The sequence below is a fragment of the Saccostrea cucullata genome, unplaced genomic scaffold (genome assembly GCF_032062105.1).
Source record: "Saccostrea cucullata isolate Sc308-1 unplaced genomic scaffold, CSIRO_AGI_Scuc_v1 ctg216, whole genome shotgun sequence".
NCBI lineage: Eukaryota > Metazoa > Mollusca > Bivalvia > Ostreida > Ostreidae > Saccostrea > Saccostrea cuccullata.
The window spans coordinates 295,945-317,643 of record NW_026929284.1 but is presented as its reverse complement, the minus strand read 5'-3'; the positions used below and the strand labels follow the sequence as shown (position 1 = coordinate 317,643).

At 34.3% G+C, this 21,699-nt stretch overlaps 4 protein-coding genes across 4 annotated transcripts; 3 read left to right on the top strand and 1 right to left on the bottom strand.

The window, feature by feature from the left end:
• Positions 1 to 1,407: 1,407 nt before the first annotated feature.
• On the top strand, positions 1,408 to 2,941 carry LOC134280312 (uncharacterized). The gene is made up of 2 exons (XM_062762730.1): positions 1,408 to 1,587; positions 1,922 to 2,941. Exons 1-2 carry the CDS (start codon positions 1,432 to 1,434, stop codon positions 2,453 to 2,455), a joined length of 690 nt encoding a protein of 229 aa, XP_062618714.1. The 5' UTR covers positions 1,408 to 1,431; the 3' UTR covers positions 2,456 to 2,941.
• Positions 2,942 to 5,362: 2,421 nt separating this feature from the next.
• Positions 5,363 to 7,281, top strand: LOC134280314 (uncharacterized). The gene is made up of 2 exons (XM_062762732.1): positions 5,363 to 5,561; positions 5,795 to 7,281. Exons 1-2 carry the CDS (start codon positions 5,427 to 5,429, stop codon positions 6,332 to 6,334), a joined length of 675 nt encoding a protein of 224 aa, XP_062618716.1. The 5' UTR covers positions 5,363 to 5,426; the 3' UTR covers positions 6,335 to 7,281.
• A 2,001-nt stretch (positions 7,282 to 9,282) lies between these two features.
• On the top strand, positions 9,283 to 10,654 carry LOC134280313 (uncharacterized). Its single transcript, XM_062762731.1, has 2 exons — positions 9,283 to 9,458; positions 9,776 to 10,654. The coding sequence occupies exons 1-2, from the start codon at positions 9,303 to 9,305 to the stop codon at positions 10,307 to 10,309; spliced, it is 690 nt and encodes a 229-aa protein (XP_062618715.1). The 5' UTR covers positions 9,283 to 9,302; the 3' UTR covers positions 10,310 to 10,654.
• A 7,883-nt stretch (positions 10,655 to 18,537) lies between these two features.
• LOC134280309 (uncharacterized) lies at positions 18,538 to 19,894 on the bottom strand. The gene is made up of 2 exons (XM_062762722.1): positions 19,715 to 19,894; positions 18,538 to 19,519 (listed from the first exon to the last, which is right to left on the bottom strand). The coding sequence occupies exons 1-2, from the start codon at positions 19,847 to 19,849 to the stop codon at positions 18,986 to 18,988; spliced, it is 669 nt and encodes a 222-aa protein (XP_062618706.1). The 5' UTR covers positions 19,850 to 19,894; the 3' UTR covers positions 18,538 to 18,985.
• Between the last annotated feature and the right edge of the window lie 1,805 nt (positions 19,895 to 21,699).

The following is a 21,699-nucleotide window of genomic DNA, read 5'->3' as shown; positions in this document are numbered from 1 at the left end:
CAGATTAAGTCCATCGATAAAGGAGATCGATTGGTTGGTCGATTTGTTTACGGGTGAATAGGTTGAATCCGTGCTACGCATGATTCAGTCACGTATAAGGTAGATTTTCGGATGTTTTAAGTTATTCGAAGTTCGCTGCTACATTGCAACAGACTTATCCCCCACCCCACCCACCCCTTTCAGTATGATCGATATACTGAACATGTTAAAATGTTCGTTTTAATGTTGACTGTCGCTTTATTTGTTTCTTTTTCTTTTGTAGAATGATTTGGATTTCAGAAGTTAAACTAAAGACTGTGCTTTGTATACTGTATACTCTTCATTAAAGTCTGTTGCACTCGCGCATGCGAGCTCATCCTCTATAAAGTGTTTTTGAGTTTTATTTATAAATAATTTATGTTCGTTTGAACTGGTGAATTTAGAACATAACATTCAGTTTAAAAAATCGTCCAGTTTGCAAATTGTTAAGGTAGGACTAATAAAGGTTTAGCGTGCAGATTTCCGTGACGAGCCTTTCGGAAGTCCATACCAATAAAGCAAAGCCTTTTTTAAAAGAACACACGATACAAACAAAATTTTATCAAAATTTAAAACAACTTGTACAAGTAAAATGAATAAGTTTTACCGCGTAGATTATATAGATATGAAGTGTCATAAAATCGTATAGATTTTTTTTAATAGATTAATAAGGATGTTTGCAGAAAGGTATAAGGGTAATTTTAAATATAAGAAAACGTTTATCATGTCTTGATATTTTAGAGATTTATTAATCGCATCATATGCAACCAAAATAGGTGAAATATATGTGCCATGGTAGGCATCTAGTTTTTGCTTGTAACATCTGTCCTTAAATAAGCACCATATTTTAATTGTTTATCAGCAGTTTTGAACAACGTTTAAGCTCATAATGCAAATCTGATCATAATCGACATGTTTATGATCGACAATACTAAATAAAATGTAATCATAAAATGAAATTTATGTTGATTATATATTGAATTGCTTGAATATCCTTTTATTACAATTCCCTTTCAATCTTAAGCTGGAAAACGTGTCGCTCACCCTTTGAATTATGCTTAGGCTACACTAATAAAGCTTTGGTGAATTGGCTACTGTCTGGGATGTTTCCCCATTGTTTAAGAAGCAGTACTTTCACTTTTCTCCTCTCAGAAAATATCCCTAGGGAACAAAAGAGATAATGATGACTACAATTTTCTATAAAATATCTGTAAAGATTTTTGACAGATTATTTACCAGAAACTATACATAAGTACGTACGTCCAAAATAAATTTACCACGTGACATTTTGTATCAATCAGGAAACTAAGAACATTTCGGAAACGAAGATGGGACGAGGAAGGCGGAGCTGAAGTTGAAAAGTTATAAAAATAAAAAAAATGTCTGCTACAAAACGTTTTAAATATAACCACAATGGCGATGCTGGCGTGTTCTTGGGCACTTGTTCCGGTATTGGTCGGGTTTGTACAGGGCTGCTGCCCCCCTCCTCAGTTGGAGGGAATCGCCGTCGCAGGAGGATTAACGGTTACAAAATCCATGATGTTTAACGAGACAAATGACCCGTATTCTGTAAGTCCACTGATTTTATTTATGTACAAGGACCTTTAAAGTTTGTTGCATATATATATATGCACGAACTATTTGAGAAGTCCACTGATTTTATTTATGTACAAGGACCTTTAAAGTTTGTTGCATATATATATATGCACGAACTATTTGAAGTAAGACCTGGAAAATGAATATTTATAAGTGTATACTGTAAATCTCTTACGATTGTTTAACCTTCGAAAGTTATTCTTCTTTTTTGGTTATTATTGAAACTTTGCTTGCATCGAATTTTATAATTTGAAATCAAGATGATTTAAACCAAAATCATTATGCATAATAAATTTTGTCTTAATAGGGTTATTCCAAGATATACCACGATGAGGTTAAGCGAAAGTTTGCCAAGGATGTTTACATAACGTTTGAGAAGGCCGGGGCCATGACCTTATTCGTCCTTGAAGATTACGCTGGTGGAAAAAGGTACATGGTTCTTAATGGAACATGTAGGGTAGCTCCGCTGAAGGGGGACTTTAATCGAGAACTGTGCGTTTCTCCGTCAAATTACAAGGACAAGATGGTTCTGGGACTGGGAAATTACACGATCCTGATGGACTTATACAGCTTGAACTACTCCAATCCGGACTTCGACATCACAGGGGATGCCATGGTCTTTCCTCTGACGGAAGAACGGTGCGTTTCACAATCAGAAATGATCGTGGCTAAGAAAGGCTCGAAATTCGTCGCGAGGGAGTCAGCAATTCTGTACAATACAACAGACAGTATCTCCGATTCCTCTATATTTGACATTCCCAAGGAATGCCAGAATAATACACAACTGAAATTTGTGCCTCATTTTCACGTACACTTACATGCCTTTAAAATAAAAATTTAGATCTTAAATACATGTGTTTAAATTTAAAATATATATGTTGGCATGTTTTACAATTGGCATTTCTTTGCTAATTTGTTAGTGCTTATTCAGTGAAACTTTTCGAAAAGATTTGAAAGAAATGAGACGAATGCTCCGTGATCTTAGAAGAATTATATAAAGGCAACCTTATGTACTATTTTGTAAAGATTATATCAGCAATGTACAATATACTGTACAAATATATATTGACTAAATACTAGCATACGAATGTAAGCCTTCTACATAATTGTGAATATTCTGGTTTGTTGTATATTTAAAAATCACATTTTGGTTTCCTGGTGTAACATAGGGCCTCAGCAACCGCTCTCCATCGCACTCTGTTTTGAGCAGCATTTTCAGTTGTCCCCAGCTATGTCCACACTGTCTTATTTCCCCTTCATATGACTTGAGATAAGTTGTCCTTGGACGCCCAACTTGACGTTTGATTAAAAACATTATATATACATATTTATTTATTTAATAGCTGAATACAACGAATATTTCTCGATCTGAATAAAATGAACAAACAGAACAAATACATAAAAGGGTATAAAATGCAGACCATTGGAAATTCTCAGGGTAGGATCGGGTGCCAAGAAGGAGTAAGCATCCACTATCTACCGGTCACGACCGCCGAATGTCCGACTTGATCAAGATTATATTTCGTCGTCAAAACGAATATACAAACAATGGCCTAACATTTAGTATGAATCAAATCAGTCAAACATAATGATAGGTAATAATTGCCAATATGGTCATTATAAACACCATAGAATTTACGAAATGATGACTTAAAAAGAGGTAATTGTTGAATTCCTTGTCACATCTGCTTCATAGTTCTATATCGTCCAGACTCTTGACATATGTATAAGCTATATGACAAACGAGATAACTGGATATTTCCACCGTCAACTTACTATTTTTTTTTTATTTATGAATATTCAACAATTACCTTCACATTGTGTTTATGTCTACCAACCTGATTAGACCACTGTATGGTCCAAGTATAATGCATTTTGAACAGAAGCAGAATAAATTAAAGACCGTACAAATGTAATTTTTTAAAATATCTTGTTTGAAGTCAGGTTTTGGCTTCTTTTTTTTTTTGGCTGACTCTGATGATAACCTTGTTTGCAAAAACAACCTATCGCAGGGTTGCATTTGTATTTCGACTGACGTGTTTCCATTCATTGTTTTAATATCATTGTGATTACAGAAAACATCGTTCCCCTGAAGAATACAAAAGGTTCAGGTCGGTTGATTGGGCGACAGTATGTGCTTACTCCTACGAGACACATGACCCAACCTCGGGTGTTTACAGGCGTCGATTGTGTTTTTGTTCACTTCATAATTCGGATTCTTAGCTAGATATATCAGATTTGTCACCATTTTTATTTTCAGTTTTTCCTTTTCATTATTTAAATGATATTATTTTGCTTCCTTTAGACTTTGCCTAGCATGTATTCTAGGATGTATTAGTTTCAGAACAGAAAAGCGAAAATAAAAAGATTTTCAACACTCATGGCATACCTAGTGTGTCTTTCCCAATTCATTCTCTCTAAGAGAAGTAAAAGTTATGCATAAATTAAAGAATTTTCTTTAACTTTCTTCTAAAAAAAACTTCTCTGGAAGGTCAAGATCTGAAGATTGATTCTTTTATTTAAACTTGCATTGTGTTCTGAATATGTCTGTCATGTTTGAGAGAAATGAAGATTTAATTGGAAGTGATGATCTAAATACTATCTTAAAAGGAGTCAATTAGAGTTAATTTTTCACTTTTTCTCCTTGAATTAATATAGCATCCCTATTGTGCAGGACAGTCAAGAAGATGTTAAAAGGTTAAAAGGGTTCGCTGAAAAAAAACGCACAATCGGTTGAGAGAAGGTCTTCTCGCAAACGGAAAGTTGTTTATTATTAAATGCCCTTGAAATGACAATATATCATTCAGTATAAAAATCGTCCAGTTTGCAAATTGTTAAGGTAGGACTAATTAAGGTTAAGTGTGCAGATTTCCTCGGCGAGCCTTTCGGAAGACCACACCAATAAAGCAAAGCCTTTTTTGTATTAAGAACACACGATGCAAAGAGGCTTTTATCAAAATTTAGAACAACTTAAGTCATGTTTATATAAAGTAAAATGAAAACGTTTTACTGCACAGATTTTATGGATTTGAAGTGACAAAAAATTGTGTACATTTTTTAAAAGATAAATAAGGATGTTGCAGAAAGGTGTCATTTTGAATACTAGTACTAGTAGTATAAGAAAACATTTAACATTTCTTGGTATTTTAGAGATTTATTAATCGCGTCATATGCAACCAAAATAGTTCAAAACATATGGTCCATGGAAGGCATTTATTTTTTGCTTGTAACATCTGTCCTTAAATAAGCACCATATTTTTTTAAATTTTTTTCAGCAGTTTTGAACGACAATAAAGCTCCAGGTGCAAATCTGATCATAATCGACAATGCTAAATAAAATGTAATTATAAATGAAAATTCTGTTGCTCATCTATTTAATTTCTTGGATATCCTTTTATTACAATTCCCTTTAAATCTTAAGCTGGAAAACGTGTAGCGCATCCTTTGAATTCTGCTTAGGCTACACTAATAAAGCTGTGGTGAATTGGCTACTGTCTGGGATGTTTTCCCCTTGTTTAAGAATCAGCAATTTTAAATTCTCCTCTCAGTAAGATATCCCTAGGGAACAAAGGAGATAATTATGACTACAATTTTCTACAAAATATATGTAAAGGGTTTTTACACATATGATCCACAAGAAACTTTACATAAGTACGTATGTCCAAAGTACATTTATCACGTAACATTTTGCTATCAATCAGGAAACTGAGAACATTTCGGAAATGAAGAAGGGACGAGGGAGGCGGAGCTGAAGTTGAAAAGTTATAAAAACTAAAAAAAATCCGCTGCAAAACTTTTTCAATGTAACCACAATGACGATTCTGACGTGGGCACTTCTCCTGGTATTGGTCGGGACTGTACAGGGCTGCTGCCCCCCTCCTCAGTTGGAGGGAATCGCCGTCGGTGGAGGAGTAACGGTTACAAAATCCATCTTTAACCCGTATTCTGTAAGTCGTCTGATTTTATTTATGTACAAGGACCTGTAAAATTTGCCGCATAATGAGATGCATTTATTTAATTATTTCAAGTAAGACATAGAAAATAAATATTAAGTATACTGTAAATCTTTATTTATTTTTTGATTATGTTATTATTGAAACTTTGCATGCACGGAATTTCATAAATTGAAATAAAGATAATTTAAACAAATAAAAATGCATAATGCATCTTATCTTGATAGGGTTATTCCAAGATATACCACGATGAGGTTAAGCGAAAGTTTGCCAGTGATGTTTACATAACGTCTGAGAAGGGTGGGTCCATGACCTTATTCGTCCTTGAAGATTACGCTGGTGGCAAAAGGTACATGGTTCTTAATGGAACATGTAGGGTAGCTCCGCTGAAGGGAGACTTTAATCGAGAACTGTGCGTTTCTCCGTCAAATTACAAGGACAAGATGGTTCTGGGACTGGGAAATGAAACAATCCAAATGGACCTATACAGCGTGAACTACTCTATGTCTAAGCCGGACTTCGACATCACAGGGGATGCCATGGTTTTTCCTCTGACAGAACAACGTTGCGTTCTACAATCAGAAATGATCGTGGCTAAGAAAGGGTCGAAATTCGTTGCGAGGGAGTCAAAAATTCTCTACAATACAACGGACAGTATCTCCAATTCCTCAATTTTTGACATCCCCAAGGAATGCCAGAATAATACACAACTGAAATTTGTACCTCATTTTCACGTACAGTTACAAGACTTTAAAATAAGAATTTAGATCTTAATTACATGGGCTTAAATTGAAAATATATATGTTGGCATGTTTTACAATTGGCATTTATTTGCTTATTTATTAGTGCTTATTCAGTGAAACGTTTTGAAAAGATTTGAAAAAATGAGACGAATGCTCCGTGATCTTAGATGAATTATATTAAGACAACCTTTTGTCTATATATCATATACTACATGTATTTTCTAAAGATTATAATTATCAGCGATGTACAATATACTGACTACGATATTGACTAAATGCTAGCATACGAATGTAAGCTTTTTACATAATTGTGAATATTCTGGTATATTTAAAAATCACATTTTGGTTTCCTGGTGTAAGGTAGGGCCTGAGCAACCGTTCTCAATCGCACTCTGTTTTGAGCAGCCTTTTCAGTTTTTCCCCAGCTATGTCCACACTGTCTGATTTCCCCTTCATATGACTTGAGATAAGTTGTCCTTGGACGCCCAACTCGACGTTTGATTAAAAACATTATATATACATATTTATTTATTTAATAGCTGATTACAACGAATACTAGTATTTCTCGATCTGAATAAAATGAACAAAGAGAACAAATACATAAAAGGGTATAAAATGCAGACCATTGGAAATTCTCAGGGTAGGATCGGGTGCCAAGAAGGAGTAAGCATCCACTATCTACCGGTCACGACCGCCGAATGTCCGACATGATCAAGATTATATTTCGTCGTCAAAACGAATATACAAACAATGGCCTAACATTTAGTATGAATCAAATCAGTCAAACATAATGATAGGTAATAACTGCCAATATGGTCATTATAAACAACATAGAATTTAAGAAATGATGACTTAAAAAGAGGTAATTGTTGAATTCCTTGTCACATCTGCTTCATAGTTCTATATTGTCCAGACTCTTGACAAATATATAAGCTATATGACAAACGAGTAAACTGGATTTCCACCGTCAACTTACTATTTTTTTTTATTTATGAATAATCAACAATTACCTTCACCATTGTGTTTATGTCTACCAACCTGATTAGATACTTTAGAGCATGGTCCAAGTATAATGCATTTTGAACAGAAGCAGAATAAATTAATGACCGTACAAATGTAATTTTTTTTTAAATATCTTGTTTGAAGTCAGGTTTTGGCTTTTTTTTTGGCTGACTCTGGGGTTTCTGATGATTACCTTGTTTGCAAAAACAACCTATCGCAGGGTTGCATTTGTATTTCGACTGACGTGTTTCCATCCATTGTTTTAATATCATTGTGATAACAGAAAACACCTTTCCCCTGAAGAATACAAAAGGTTCACGGTGGTTGACAGGGCGACAGGAGATGCTTACTCCTCCGAGACACGTGACCCCACCTCGGGTGTTTACAGGCGTCGAATGGTTTTTGTTCACTTCATAATTCGGATTTTTAGCTAGATATATAAGATTTGTCACCGTTTTTATCTTCAGTTTTTACTTTTCATTATTTGAACGATATCATTAATCTTTCTATCGACTTTTTCATGACATGTATTGTAGAATGTAAGCTTCAGAACAGTAAATCTCGGAAAGAAAAAAAGAAGAAATTTCCGACAGTCATGCCATAACTATAGTGTGTCTATTCCAATTTACTTTCTAAGAGAAGTACAAATATAAGCATTTAAGTTGTAGTTATGCATAAATTAAAGAATTTTCTTTAACTTTCTCCTAAAAAAACTTCTCTGGAAGGTCAAGTTCTGAAGATTGATTCTTTTTTAACTTTTAAATATGTCTGTTATGTTTGATAGAAATAGAGATTTAATTGGAAGTGGTGAGCTAAACACTGTCTTAAAATCAGTTAATTTTTCATTTTTCTCCTTAAATTAATATAAAACCCCTATTGTGCAGGAAAGCCAAGATGTTAAAAGGGTAAAAGTGTTCGCTGAGAAAACTGCACAATCAGTAAGAAAGGAGTCTCCTAGCAAACGGAAAATTGTTTATTTTTAAATGCCCTTGAAAAGATATACAATGTATCATTCAGTATAAAAATCGTACAGTTTGCAAATTGCTAAGGTAGGACTAATTAAGGTTAAGTGTGCAGATTTCCGCGAAAAGCCTTTCGGAAAGCCGCACCAATAAAGCAAAGCCTTTTTTCTATTCAGATCACACGACACAAACTTTCATCAAAATTTTGCTCAGGTCGTATTATAGATGTATAATGATCGAATAAGTTTTACTGCATACTGTAAGTGACAAAAAATTGTGTACAGTGTTTTTGTAAATTAATAACGATGTTAACAGAAAAAGTATAATTTTGAATATAAGTATATATGTAAACGTTTACCATTTCTTGATATTTTAGAGATTTTATTAATCACAGCATATATACAACCAAAATTGTCAAAATTTTTGCTTGTAACATCTGTCCTTAAATAAACTCTATATTTAATTTTTATCAGCAGTTTTAAATAACATTTAAGCACATGGTGCTAATCTTATCATAATCGACATGTTTGTGATCGACAATGTTAAATAAAATGTAATCTTAAATTAGAATTATGTTGATCATATATTGAATTGCTTGAATATCTTTTTTATTGCATTTCCCTTTAAATCTTAAGCTGGAAACGTGCAGCTCATCCTTTTAAATTCTGGTTTGCTAAACTAATTATAAGCTTCGGTGAATGAGCTACTGTTTGTCTGGGATGTTTTTTCCCTAGTTTAAGAAGAGCATTTTCATTTTCTTATCTCAGAAGACTGAACAAAGTAGAATGACATCATTAATGACTAAAACTTTTATAAAATATCTTTTACACTTTTAACAGATTATCTACAAAAAAAACTACATAAATACTCGTATATATGTTCAAAGTATTTATCACGTGACATTTTGCTATCAATCAAGAAACTGAGAACATATCAGAAATAAAGAAGGGACGTTGGAGGCGGAGCTGAAGTTGAAAAGTTATTAAAATAAAAAATGTCCGGTACAAAACGTGTCATATTTAATAACAATGACGATGCTGACGTGTTCCTGGGCACCTGTTCTGGTATTGGTCGGGTTTGTACATGGCTGCTGCCCCCCTCCTCAGTTGGAGGGAATCACCGTCGCTGGAGGTGTCACGGTTACAAAATCCATGTTCTTGAACGACTCAAATGACCCGTATTCTGTAAGTCCTCTGATTTTTTATGAACAATGACCTGTAAAGTTTGCTGCCTCATGAGATGCATAAATTATTTCAAAGTTAGATATAGAAAATTAATATAAATATGTTATGATTGCTAAACCTTACAAATTTATCCTTTGTTTTTTGTTATTATTGGAACTTTGCATCCACAGAATTTCATAAATTGAAATCAAGATAATTGAAACAAATGTAAACCTATAGGGGTTGAAACACTTATTTAAATCAAGAAAATAAGAATAACTTAATTAAAATGTGCAGTGACCTGTAATCCAATCGGGATGTAAATTTTATTTTTATAGGGTTATTCCAAGATATACCACGATGAGGTTAAGCGAAAGTTTGCCAAGGATGTTTACATAACGTTTGAGAAGGCCGGGGCCATGACCTTATTCGTCCTTGAAGATTACGCTGGTGGAAAAAGGTACATGGTTCTTAATGGAACATGTAACGTTACGCCGCTGAAGGGGGACTTTAATCGAGAACTGTGCGTTTCTCCGTCAAATTACAAGAACAAGATGGTTCTGGGACTGGGAAATGACACGATCCTGATGGACCTATACAGCGTGAACTACTCCAATCCGGACTTCGACATCACAGGGGATGCCATGGTCTTTCCTCTGACGGAAGAACGCTGCGTTCTACAGTCAGAAATGATCTTCGCTAAGAAAGGCTCGAAATTGGTCGCGAGGGAGTCAGCAATTCTCTACAATACAACGGACAGCATCTCAAATTCCTCAATATTTGACATCCCCAAGGAATGCCAGAATAATACACAACTGAAATTTGTGCCTCATTTTCACGTACAGTTACATGCCTTTAAAATAAGGATTTAAATCTTAAAAACATGTGCTCATTTGAATATATATGTACAATCGGCATTCATTTGCTAATTCATTAGTGCTAATTCGGTGAATCACTGTGAAAAGATTTGAAAATATGAGACAAATGCTCCATGATCTTTGAATAATATTAAGACAACATTTTGTTTATATCATATACTATTTTCTAAAGATTATATCAGCGATGTACAGTATACTGACTACTATATTGACAACATGCTAAGAACAATGTAGAGTTAATGTCCCAATGCTAGCATAAGAATATAAGCCTTCTGCATTATTATGAATTTTCTGTTTTTTGGTATATATAAAATCATTAAAATTTTGAAAACTGAAGAATAGCTGTATAAAGTGTGAGAAAGTTATGTTTTAATGCTGTTAATTTGCAAGAAAAAAAACTTGTCGCAAAATTTCTAAAAGTTAAGATTTTGAAAATCCAAATTTGATTTTCAGCCTTCTCAAATGTGTTATAGCGCAATTCGTCTGAGGTTTTTCCTACACAACTGTTTATGTGAGGAGTAAAGAAAGGTTCTTGGTAGAACATTTTCCTGACCTGCATCTTATCTTTATTTTCCGAATATTTAAGGCTTTTGGCATTCAGTAAAGATATGATTACTTAAATCTACTTGATTATTTTAAACTTGAATATATACATCGACAATTGATTCCAAATTTTTATAACATGCAAATTTGAAACATACTAAGTAATCTTCAATCCTGTTCATGTTCTTCTTCACTCTATAACTATAGTCCTACTAGACACGTTATTATACTGGTATGTTAATTTAGTAAATAATGAGGACTTAGATCACTAATTGTCAAAGGCCCAAAATTTAGAGAACTTCTATCTTTTAACTGACATCATGATGTCATAAATATATTGGATTCTGTTAAAGATTACGCCAGGAGATGGGCAATCTTAACACGTTGTCAAAATGGATTAAATGTATCAGCTGTATGTTAACATCTCGCATTAAGCGATTGAGTGGGAAAATGAAAACCAACTATCATTCTTCACCCTACAACTAAAGTCCTGCTTGACACGTTATTACTGGTGACGTAAATAGAGTATATAATGTGGACTTTAGATCACTTATTGTTAAAAGCCCAAAATTTAGAGAACCCCTATCTTTTAATTGGCATCATAATGTCATAAATATGGTGGACTCTGTTAAAGTTTACGCCAGGCGATGGGCAAAGAAGATCTTCACACGTTGTCAGAATGGATAAAATGTATCGGATTAATTCTATGATAAAATCTCGCATTTAGAGATTGGAGGGGGGGGGGGGTGAAAACCAGCTATCCTTCTGAATCAGTTATTCAGAAGTAAAAAAAAAAACAGAAGCCCATGGTTCACATCGCTCACCCGAGTAGCTTTGACCATGCTGTTCTTTACCAGATTCCCCCTAGTAATACCTATTGTGACCCCACTCTACCCCACGGGTCATAATTTGGACAATTTAAAATCTACACTACACACGGATGCTTTCACATAAGTTTCAGCTTTTCTTGCCCAGCAGTTCCTGAGAAGAGGATTTTAAAAGTTTTTTCCTATATTGTTCGATGTAAAACTTGGATTCCAAATTAAAATGTGGCCCTGCCCTACTCCCGTGGGTCATGATTTGAACAAATTAGAATCATTCTACACTACCCCCAGAATGCTTCAACATAAAATTCAGCTTTTCTGGCCAATGGTTCTTGAGAAGATTTATTTTTAATTTATTTTCCTATATATTTCTATGTTAAACTTGGATTCCCTATAGTGGCCCCGCCCTACCCCCGGGAGTCATGATTTGAACAATTTAGAATCTGCACTACCTCATGATGTTTCCACATAAATTTCATTTTTTTCTGGCCCCGTGGTTCTTAAGAAGATTTTTAATGACCCCACACTATTTTTGTCTTTTCTCGATTATCTCCCCTTGTAAGGGGCCTTGGCCCTTCATTTTTGTCCCCCGCTTTCGCGTAAGCGAGGGAATATTAAATCTCATTCGTCTGTCCGTCAGTCTATCCGTCTGTCCGTCCGTCACAAAAACTTTAACCTTGCCCATAACTTTTAATTTACTGGAGCTATGACTTTCATATTTCATATGTGTGTTCCTTGTGACAAACTCTTTCTTTGGGTACCACAAAATTTGACCTTTTGACCTTGACCTTGGAGTTTATCCCACTTTTACACAAAAATTCCAAATTTTTACTTTGGCCATAACTTTCGAATGGTAGGTACTAGGCCTTTCATATTTCACATATGTATTTTTTGTGTCAAGACCTTTCATTGGATACCAACAACTTTGACCTTTTGACCTTGACCTTGGAGATTTATGTACTTATGAAAAAACTTTAACCTTGACCATATCTTTTGAATGATAAGGGCTAGGCTTTTTATACTTCACATATGTAATCCTTGTGAGAAGACCTTTCATTGGATACCAAGAACTCTAACCCTTTGACCTTGACTTTGGAGTTGACCTATTTTTAAAAAACTTTAACCTTGGCCATAACTTTTGAACGGTTGGGTTAGGGATTTCAATCTTCACTTTTTGTATTACTTGTGACAAGACCTTTCTTAATAAACCAACAACTCAGACCCTTTCACCTTGGAGTTTGACCTACCTTTCAAAAATTTATCCTCGACTATAACTTTTGAACAGGTGGTGCTAGGGATTTTAATTTGTATTTCACAATCGTATTTCTTGTGAGAAAAACCCTACTTTGGGAAATAATATATTTAATTTGCATTTAAGAAAATTTTAACCTTCGTTATGTTGCCATTTGGGGTCATCAGTGTTTAACAAACACATCATGTTCCTTCTACATGTACTGAGAGGAGATAGGGCTTTCATATATGACATGTGCATTACCTGTGACAAGATTATTCCGAGCATGCTATGATTTCTTTACCCTTGACCTTCATGTGACCTTATTTTAAAAAAAAAATCAACTTCAGTGATAATTTCTAAATAAATTACACATGATAGGGTGTTCATATTAGACACAATATGTCATAAAAATAACATCCTATTCACAAAGACACCGAAAGCGGGGGACCACAATTCTTTGAATTTGCTTGTTACAATTTAAACTCCCCTTCACCCAAAAATGCTTTGTACCAAGTTTATGGTTAACAATGGCACAGTTGTTTTTGAGAAGAAGTTGAAAATGTGAAAAGTTTACAGACAGACGGACAGACGACGGACAAAATGTTGTAAAAATGCTCACTTGAGCCTTCGGCTCAGGTGAGCTAAAAAGTAGATGGATTACGCTGTCATTATGTACTAGTCCCTGCTGACAAAGCAGGTAAAAACATTTCTTTGTTGGTAAGGTTCAGTATATCAATTATATTATACAAAGCAGAATTTGTGCAAAATCTTATGCACGAAAAGAAAACACTTACATTTATAGATATATCGACGACGTACTGTCAACTAACAATGGTAATTTCCATACTTATGTTGATACGATACTAGTATATCCTGGTGCGCTTGAGATAAAAGATATTACAGAGTCTGACACATCTGTTTCATATTTGGATATTTAACTTGAAAAAGACGTTAATGATAATCTAACAACCAAGCTCTATGATTAACGTGATGACTTTAACTTTTCTATCGTCAACTTCCCTTACTTACGCAGCAATATACCTTCTTCACCTGCCTACGAAGTTTACATATCTCAGTTGTTTAAATACGCAAGCGCATGCTCTTCGTATGAACAATTTCTACAACTAGGTAAACTGTTGAGAAAAAAGTTGATGAAACAAGAATATCAGCAGTCTCGTTTAAAATAATAATTTCGTGAGTTCTATGGTCGATACAGTGACCTTGTCAGCAAATCGATTTATCATTGAGTCAAATGTTGAATGACGTTTTTCATACCAAATGTTAGCCTATTATTTATACACTTTATACACTGAATTGACGACGGATTATTCCGTTATTTGATTTATTTCCCGATCATGACAAGGAGCACACAGTGGGTGTGACTAGTCGGCAGGGGATGCTCACTCCTCCATGGCACCTGTTCCCACCTCTGATGGTTTGGAGGTCCGTGTTTGCTCTGTTCCTGTTTTGTAGTGTTTTGTGGACTCTTGATCTTGAATACTGTTCGTTATCTCCATATTTTTCATCAATGAACTTATCTAAGAAAGCGTAAATGTGAATTTTAGTTATATATCCTACAGGTGAATGCTAAAAACAATATTTGGATGTGATTTTTACACAATATGTGTGTGCAAATGACAGGGTTACCAGAGAGCAACGAAAGAATTGAATTCTCACATAAATGAAAAATACATTTTAAAGAAAAAAAAAGTGATGTTGGACCTGTCGATGATATGTTGGACCGCTTACGTCACACAATGGACGGAGCTTAACCTCATGTTTAACAGTGACGGATCTGAGGTTTACATCACGGAAGACAGTAAGAGATACATGTGTGTCAAAAAAATATTAAAATAAAAGGTATAACAAAACATTTATTGACTGTTTTATCGGGCAAAATGAGTTTTGTCGACCCTCAAACCAAACTGTCTGCCTTCGGCCTAACGGCCTCAGACAAACAGTTCTGTTCGTGGATCAAACAAAACGCGTGTTGCCCTCGAACTCAGTCAGTAAATGTAAATATTTTTTTAAAAACATTCTGATTGTACACACAAGTACTCTGAAGTTGATATTAAAAAGATGCTTGAGTTTCTGATTGACAATATACATGTATCTATGTGGTTTTTGGATACTTGCTTTCCCAACAATCGAATGGATATCAATTATTACCCGTTATAAGCAGACCTATTTTTGTATCCGTATGCAGCAGAATTTGTCAAAAATCTAATATGTGAAAAGAAGAAAACACTTGCTGTGGCCTTCAACTCGACATTTAGATATCGAAGACGTATTTTCCATCGACAATGGTTATAATTCCATTTTTATGTCGATACGATATATCCAGGTGAGCTTGAAATAAAAAAAAATAACCACAGAATCGGACACATCAATTTCATATTTAGATATTTTACTTGAAAAGGACGTTAATGTTAACGCACGTTACTCAGTTTGTTTGCACACACCGTCGCAGTTATGAGAATATAATTTTCATAAAATAATGATTCAATGCTTAAATACTAGGAAATGTTTGTATGAGTTGAAAATCTAGATTTATAGTTAAAGACAAATTAAAAATCAACTGTTAATCTTTCAAATATCTCTTTCAAATTATGCATACTAGTAGTTAAATAGTCGTTGTGCTAAATTAAATTATATTAATATTACGTATATGTATATTTGCATCTAGTGATTTTTATTTTTGTTTCTAACCTTTAACGAGCCCGCAAGTGTGTTTGTGTATCAACCTTGTTTTTTTCTACCAATTAACAAAAGAGAGATAACTCTGGAAAATTGAATTCTAGAAGTTTTTAGTCATACCCTCAAAAACAAACGTTTTGCGATATTTCCTGACGAACAGTGTGATGAAAAATTAAGTGACATGGGAATATCCATTGTTGTTATCGATGGGGTTTATTTGCGGTGAAATTCCGTCCTGCAATGCAAACATAGAATCGAAAACATGTACATATATATTCAAAAATCAAAATTCTTCTTAGAAAAAGTGTACCTTAAAATGGTGAAGAGTGTATAAATAAAATTATTTAAATAAATTTATTTGATGATAGGTAAGTTATTTTTTTTCTTTGGGTAACATTTTTCAATCCATTATTTGTAGTTTTCATAAGTTTTGAATTATGTTTGATTGTAAATATTAATAGTCAGTATGTTTCTATAAAATATTTTTTAAAATACGCATTTTTCCCAAAATACCGACATAATATATAGTGGACTGACGGAAGAGTGTCATACCTGTAAATAAAAAGTACTTAATAAAACATAAGAATACTCTTACCAAATATTCGAATAATTTAAAATGTAATACTCAGCTTTTTAATGACTAAGATTCTTATGCTTATTACCAGAGACCAGGAGGCGGTCAGTTATTTGATATGAAAGTTTTTAAAAGAAGTGTGTTTTTGCACTTGAAAATAGTTGAAAAAAGAACAAAGTATCTACATGTAGTAGTCATATCGAACATTAAAAAGAAACATATTGTCAAAACGGCCGCAAACCAGTTGTTCCTTTTATGAGACAAAAAAAGGGGAAATGCGTGATTTGTTATGAATAAATCTGATATATTAATCTGTTAATATATCCTGGAAACAGAGGCATCTGACATTACTTATTTAATTTTCTTTAATTGAAAGAAAAATTCATATATAACCCTACCTAATTTTACGAGTATTATTAGGTTTTGGGGTATATATTTTTTAAAAGGAAAATAAGTAAGTCAGATGCCCGTGCCCGGAAACATGAAACAGTGCATGCAACATTTCAGGCGCGGATTTTTTCTCTCTCTCTCTCTCTCTCTCTCTCTCTCTCTCTCTCTCTCTCTCTCTCTCTCTCTCTCTCTCTCTCTCTCTCTCTCTCTCTCTCTCTCTCTCTCTCTCTCTCTCTCTCTCTCTCTCTCTCTCTCTCTCTCTCTCTCTCTCTCTCTCTCTCTCTCTCTCTCTCTCTCTCTCTCTCTCTCTCTCTCTCTCTCTCTCTCTCTCTCTCTCTCTCTCTCTCTCTCTCTCTCTCTCTCTCTCTCTCTCTCTCTCTCTCTCTCTCTCTCTCTCTCTCTCTCTCTCTCTCTCTCTCTCTCTCTCTCTCTCTCTCTCTCTCTCTCTCTCTCTCTCTCTCTCTCTCTCTCTCTCTCTCTCTCTCTCTCTCTCTCTCTCTCTCTCTCTCTCTCTCTCTCTCTCTCTCTCTCTCTCTCTCTCTCTCTCTCTCTCTCTCTCTCTCTCTCTCTCTCTCTCTCTCTCTCTCTCTCTCTCTCTCTCTCTCTCTCTCTCTCTTACATGGTAGTGTAGCAGTCGAGTAATATTAACATATCAGGTTCATTAAACAGTCTAGGAATGATAAATAAACAAAATACCTTGTTATCTCCTGTCTATGTACACGCATGAAATTACCTTGCCTTACTAGCGTATCAGGAAACAGGAGGACATGTAAATATAAACATTTGTCCACAAAAAAATCTAATTCAAAGGTATGGTTTATTACTTTCTTATTATTTCTGAGGTACAGGTACTTTGTAATAGAAGAACCAGCAAATCATTAAGCATGTTTGGAACATTCCCGATTGATCGAGGATTTCTGGATTTCGAGAAAATAGCCAAATTTGAAGTCCACTGTATTTTGTGTCTTTACTTTTTGTTGTCGAATTAGTGATGACTCGTCGATTTTTCGTAGAGTTTAAACTTAGCATATTTGAAACTCAGCAACAGCAAGGTATATTTTGTTTTACTCATGAATACCTCTAAAACATTATTGTTTATTTGTTATACAGGCAACAGATCAGCTTTTTGATTATCGATTAGTACGGAAGCCCGTTATAGAAAATATAGAGTATTTTTGTGATCAGGGTCGAATGATGGATCCTATTTTCACTGTTTGATTCGTCGTTAAAACATGTGACAATACAACACATATTTATTGAAACCTCTAGATTTAAAATAAATATGCAATTAATCTTACGACATTCCACTTATATTTCTTCTAAAATTAAACAGTTTTATATATACATTGTAGTTTTGCATGAGGTACGTATATATTGCATCCTTAGGCCGAAGATAAGTACGACAGGTATTAATTTACAGATAGCAATAGGTGCAATTGATTTGAGCCAAGGTATAAGTGAATTGAAGCTTTCTTCAGATCCTTTGCACCTATCTTGAAATTAATTATACATATCTTCAAATGATTTAAAGATAACTATAATTCAATGAAACATATCTGTCATTGAACTGAACCAATCTGTAATGCTAAGAAATCGGGGTGGTAAACGTTCGATTTTTTAATTTTAAAATAATAAATATAACAGTAAAAATTATTTATCGAAAGATTATCAAAATACCTAGGGTAGAATTAATTAGACTCGGCTTCGTTAAAGATGATTTTAACTCGATCAATTTAACCTAGGTTCTTTTATTGCAAGAAAGGTTCAAACATTTACTCATATCTTTGATTCAACTGTACCTGTCTACAATTAATTTGGAAAAAAAGATAGAAATATTTGAAGATAGGTTCAAATATTTTTAAATATACTAACTACATGTATATGTTTATGTGGCATTCCATATATTGCGGACGTATACTATACCCTTATTCACTAATATGCTAAATTATTAAAGACAGGGTCAGGATGATTTCATTTCTTTATTATCTGAGTGAGTAGTCATGACAAAAAATATGTTATTGGCAATATATATTCATGGCATTCTTTGTTTTACAAGAAAAGACCAAAATACGAATGAGGAATTATAGTAATCAAAATATATCCGATCCCATATACATATCTATTAATAAATGCGGGAACAACATGGACTATTAAGATCTATGTACAATAGTCTACAATCGTTAATTATCGGTGGTTTTTTTGTTGGGGGGGTGCAGTTGGTGTAACATTCATACAGTTTATTGCGTGCCTTCTTAAAGGTCTAAGAAAAACTTCACATCACAATAGTCGAATACTTTTTCCCTATCTCTTTTACTCATAAAATGTTCAACAATTTTTTTTAAGATAAAATTTGTTTTTTCCATTTTAGTGGCATTGAAATGATTGCAAAATTAAAGTCTTTTTGGATTCTAAAAGATGTAAATTTCTCTTCGGATTCCTCCTAAAACTTCAAACAGGAGGCTTTCGCTTTCGTTGTTCCTATAGCACTGCTTCGGTGGTTGGAATACAGATTTGTCAGATATTTCAAACGTAAAGTTCATATAAACAGAGGTTTCCGCCATCTGAATTTCTCCGTCCTTTCCCCCGCTCATCACTACTCCTACCAAGGTACACTTCCCACCGTCCATCGGCGTCACCATTATGTCCGCCTCGCCAGACATTTTACCTTTTTTAACTTTCAATCTGTACATATCGACGCTCATTTTGGCCTCGCTGTTTCCGAGGTCAGCGGAACCCATAAACTTTGCGCTAGACGGAACGCAGATCTTCTCGAAGGAACGTTTCAGTTTCGTGACGTTACAGGAGCTGTTGTCGGTTATGACGTAACGTTTCCTTGCGGCGAAGTCGTATATATCTCTGACCTGTCCTGTCCTGTTCCCCATATTGGTTGTTATCGTTGCTATTTTCTTTTTATCCGCATCGTAGTAAAATTTTACCATATTCTAAAAGCAAAAACCTTTAATTTTAAACTGCTCTAAGGGTGAATATGATATTATAGAGCTCTTTTATGATACAAAACTGATATCATTACATAAGATTGAATTTTATTTTAAAGCCAATATTGAACTTACAAAATTAAACATTGAGCCCTATATCAAAATATTAAAATGTACTATCTTTAAAACATATGATCGTACCTGATAAGACTCTTTTTCCTCGACCATATATCCATAATACATGGCATTGCCTTGGAGAACATCTGGGGAGCAACAGGTGCGAATATAAGGAAGGTTAGCTAAACCCACCACAGCCAACAGCAGTCGATACATCATTTAATGTGGTCTCAGGCTAAAGTCTGATACGCGAACAAAGATGCTGCGCAATATATACAGGGGAAAGTCAGTGGTAGTCCGTATGCACACGGACAATACAGTTAAGCTGTCTGTCGGCCGACTTTGCAGAATGTTGCCTTTTTCACCGTATTATCCTTTGTTTTTAAAGTTTTTATTCTATAATGAATGCTTTATGGTAGAATTTCAAATTTTTTAATAAAGAAATAAAATACTAGTATGTTGTCATGAGAGCACAAAAAGCAGTCAGAAAATAGATTTGGTCGAAAAATACACGCTGTGTTCTTGATCGGAAGAAACCGTTTAGTATAAATAAAGCCCTTTGTATCTTTTATATTTTAAACAAAGATGTATATGTATATTGTAAACATTGTTCTAAATTATCACCTAATAGTGTAAGGCAGCATTGTTCCGACCTATTGATATTAGATCAACTCACTTCAGGCTTGCATACTTCGTTTGATTATTATTTTTTAAATATACTGAAAGGAAAAAGAAACGCAGGGTAAACTTTTTAAGTGAATTAAATTTATTTTTCTTTTAATTTTTTCAGTATTCCTATCTAACTTTTAAAATAAACTTTCAAAAAGATATAACCAAAATCCCATTTGATTTTGTATAATAATTCATCAGTTATCATAGGTCATATGACGGTACCCCCCAAAAGTGAAAATTGAGAGCTCTCATTATCTTGAATGTCTCTCCCGCGCATCTGTCATGAGCCTTGTTTCTCTTTTGCATGGAATTCATCAGAGTGTTCATCTTTCAAATCCTGGCTATATTGGGCATGGGTAACCACGCAAAAAACTTTTTGGCATGCGCCGGTGAGGTCAAAACCAAATTGCGGAATTGTTTTCTTTCATTTTTCATGTGAATGTAATGATTATAATAGTCTACTGTATAAAAGGCGTTTTTTTTGTGGCAGTAAGGTGGCGATTTAAGAGATGGTAGGACGAATAACCCATTCGTAACATGACTCTGTTTCGCGTTATTGTCATCGTCACGGTTGATTAAAAACAATTCCAGGCCCTCTCTGACAACGGGTAACAAGTTTTATGGGGGGGGGGATTTATAAGAAACGGCTTAGTTATTGCCCGTTGTTGCCTTTTTCAGTAATTAGGCATTTCGAAAACCAGACCCCATGAATCTTCCGTAAACTGTACAAAGATTGCAAGAAATTCATATCGTTTCTAAATACAGTATTGAAAAACAATGTGTACAACTCGGGTGCATCAAATGGTGCAACAAGATTTGTTGACAAACTCGTCGTCATCAAACTGCACCATATTTTGGGCTTTTTAGCGTTTTCCCAACGTGACGTCATACATTTTACGGTTGAGTAATTCTGAACTCAGATTTTGGTGCATAGTAACTTAATTTCTCAACTGACCAATTTTTGTAATTTTCGGTCATACGGTCAAAAAAAAAAATTCGAATATTATGCTACCCTGCGTTTCTTCTTCCTTTCAGTATAAATGCACACTGCATTTTGAGTTGAAATCACCGATAAAAAAAACATACCTAATATCACGACATTTAAACCATCGGATTATCTGGTTGACTGTAGAATTACTAGTAAACATAATTTTTTGTGCCCCCGTAATCGAAGATTGAGGGTATATAGTTTTTCCCCGTCCATCTGTATGCCTGTCTCTCTTTGTTTCTAGCTTTTCGTCTGCAAAAACATTAATTTTGTCTGTAACTTTTGATTGGTTGGAACTATGGCTTTCATATTTCACTTGTGTGTTCCTTGTGACATGCATTTCTATGGGTATGAACATATCTAACCTCTTGACCTTGGAGATTGACCAGCTTCTGTAAAAGTTTACCAA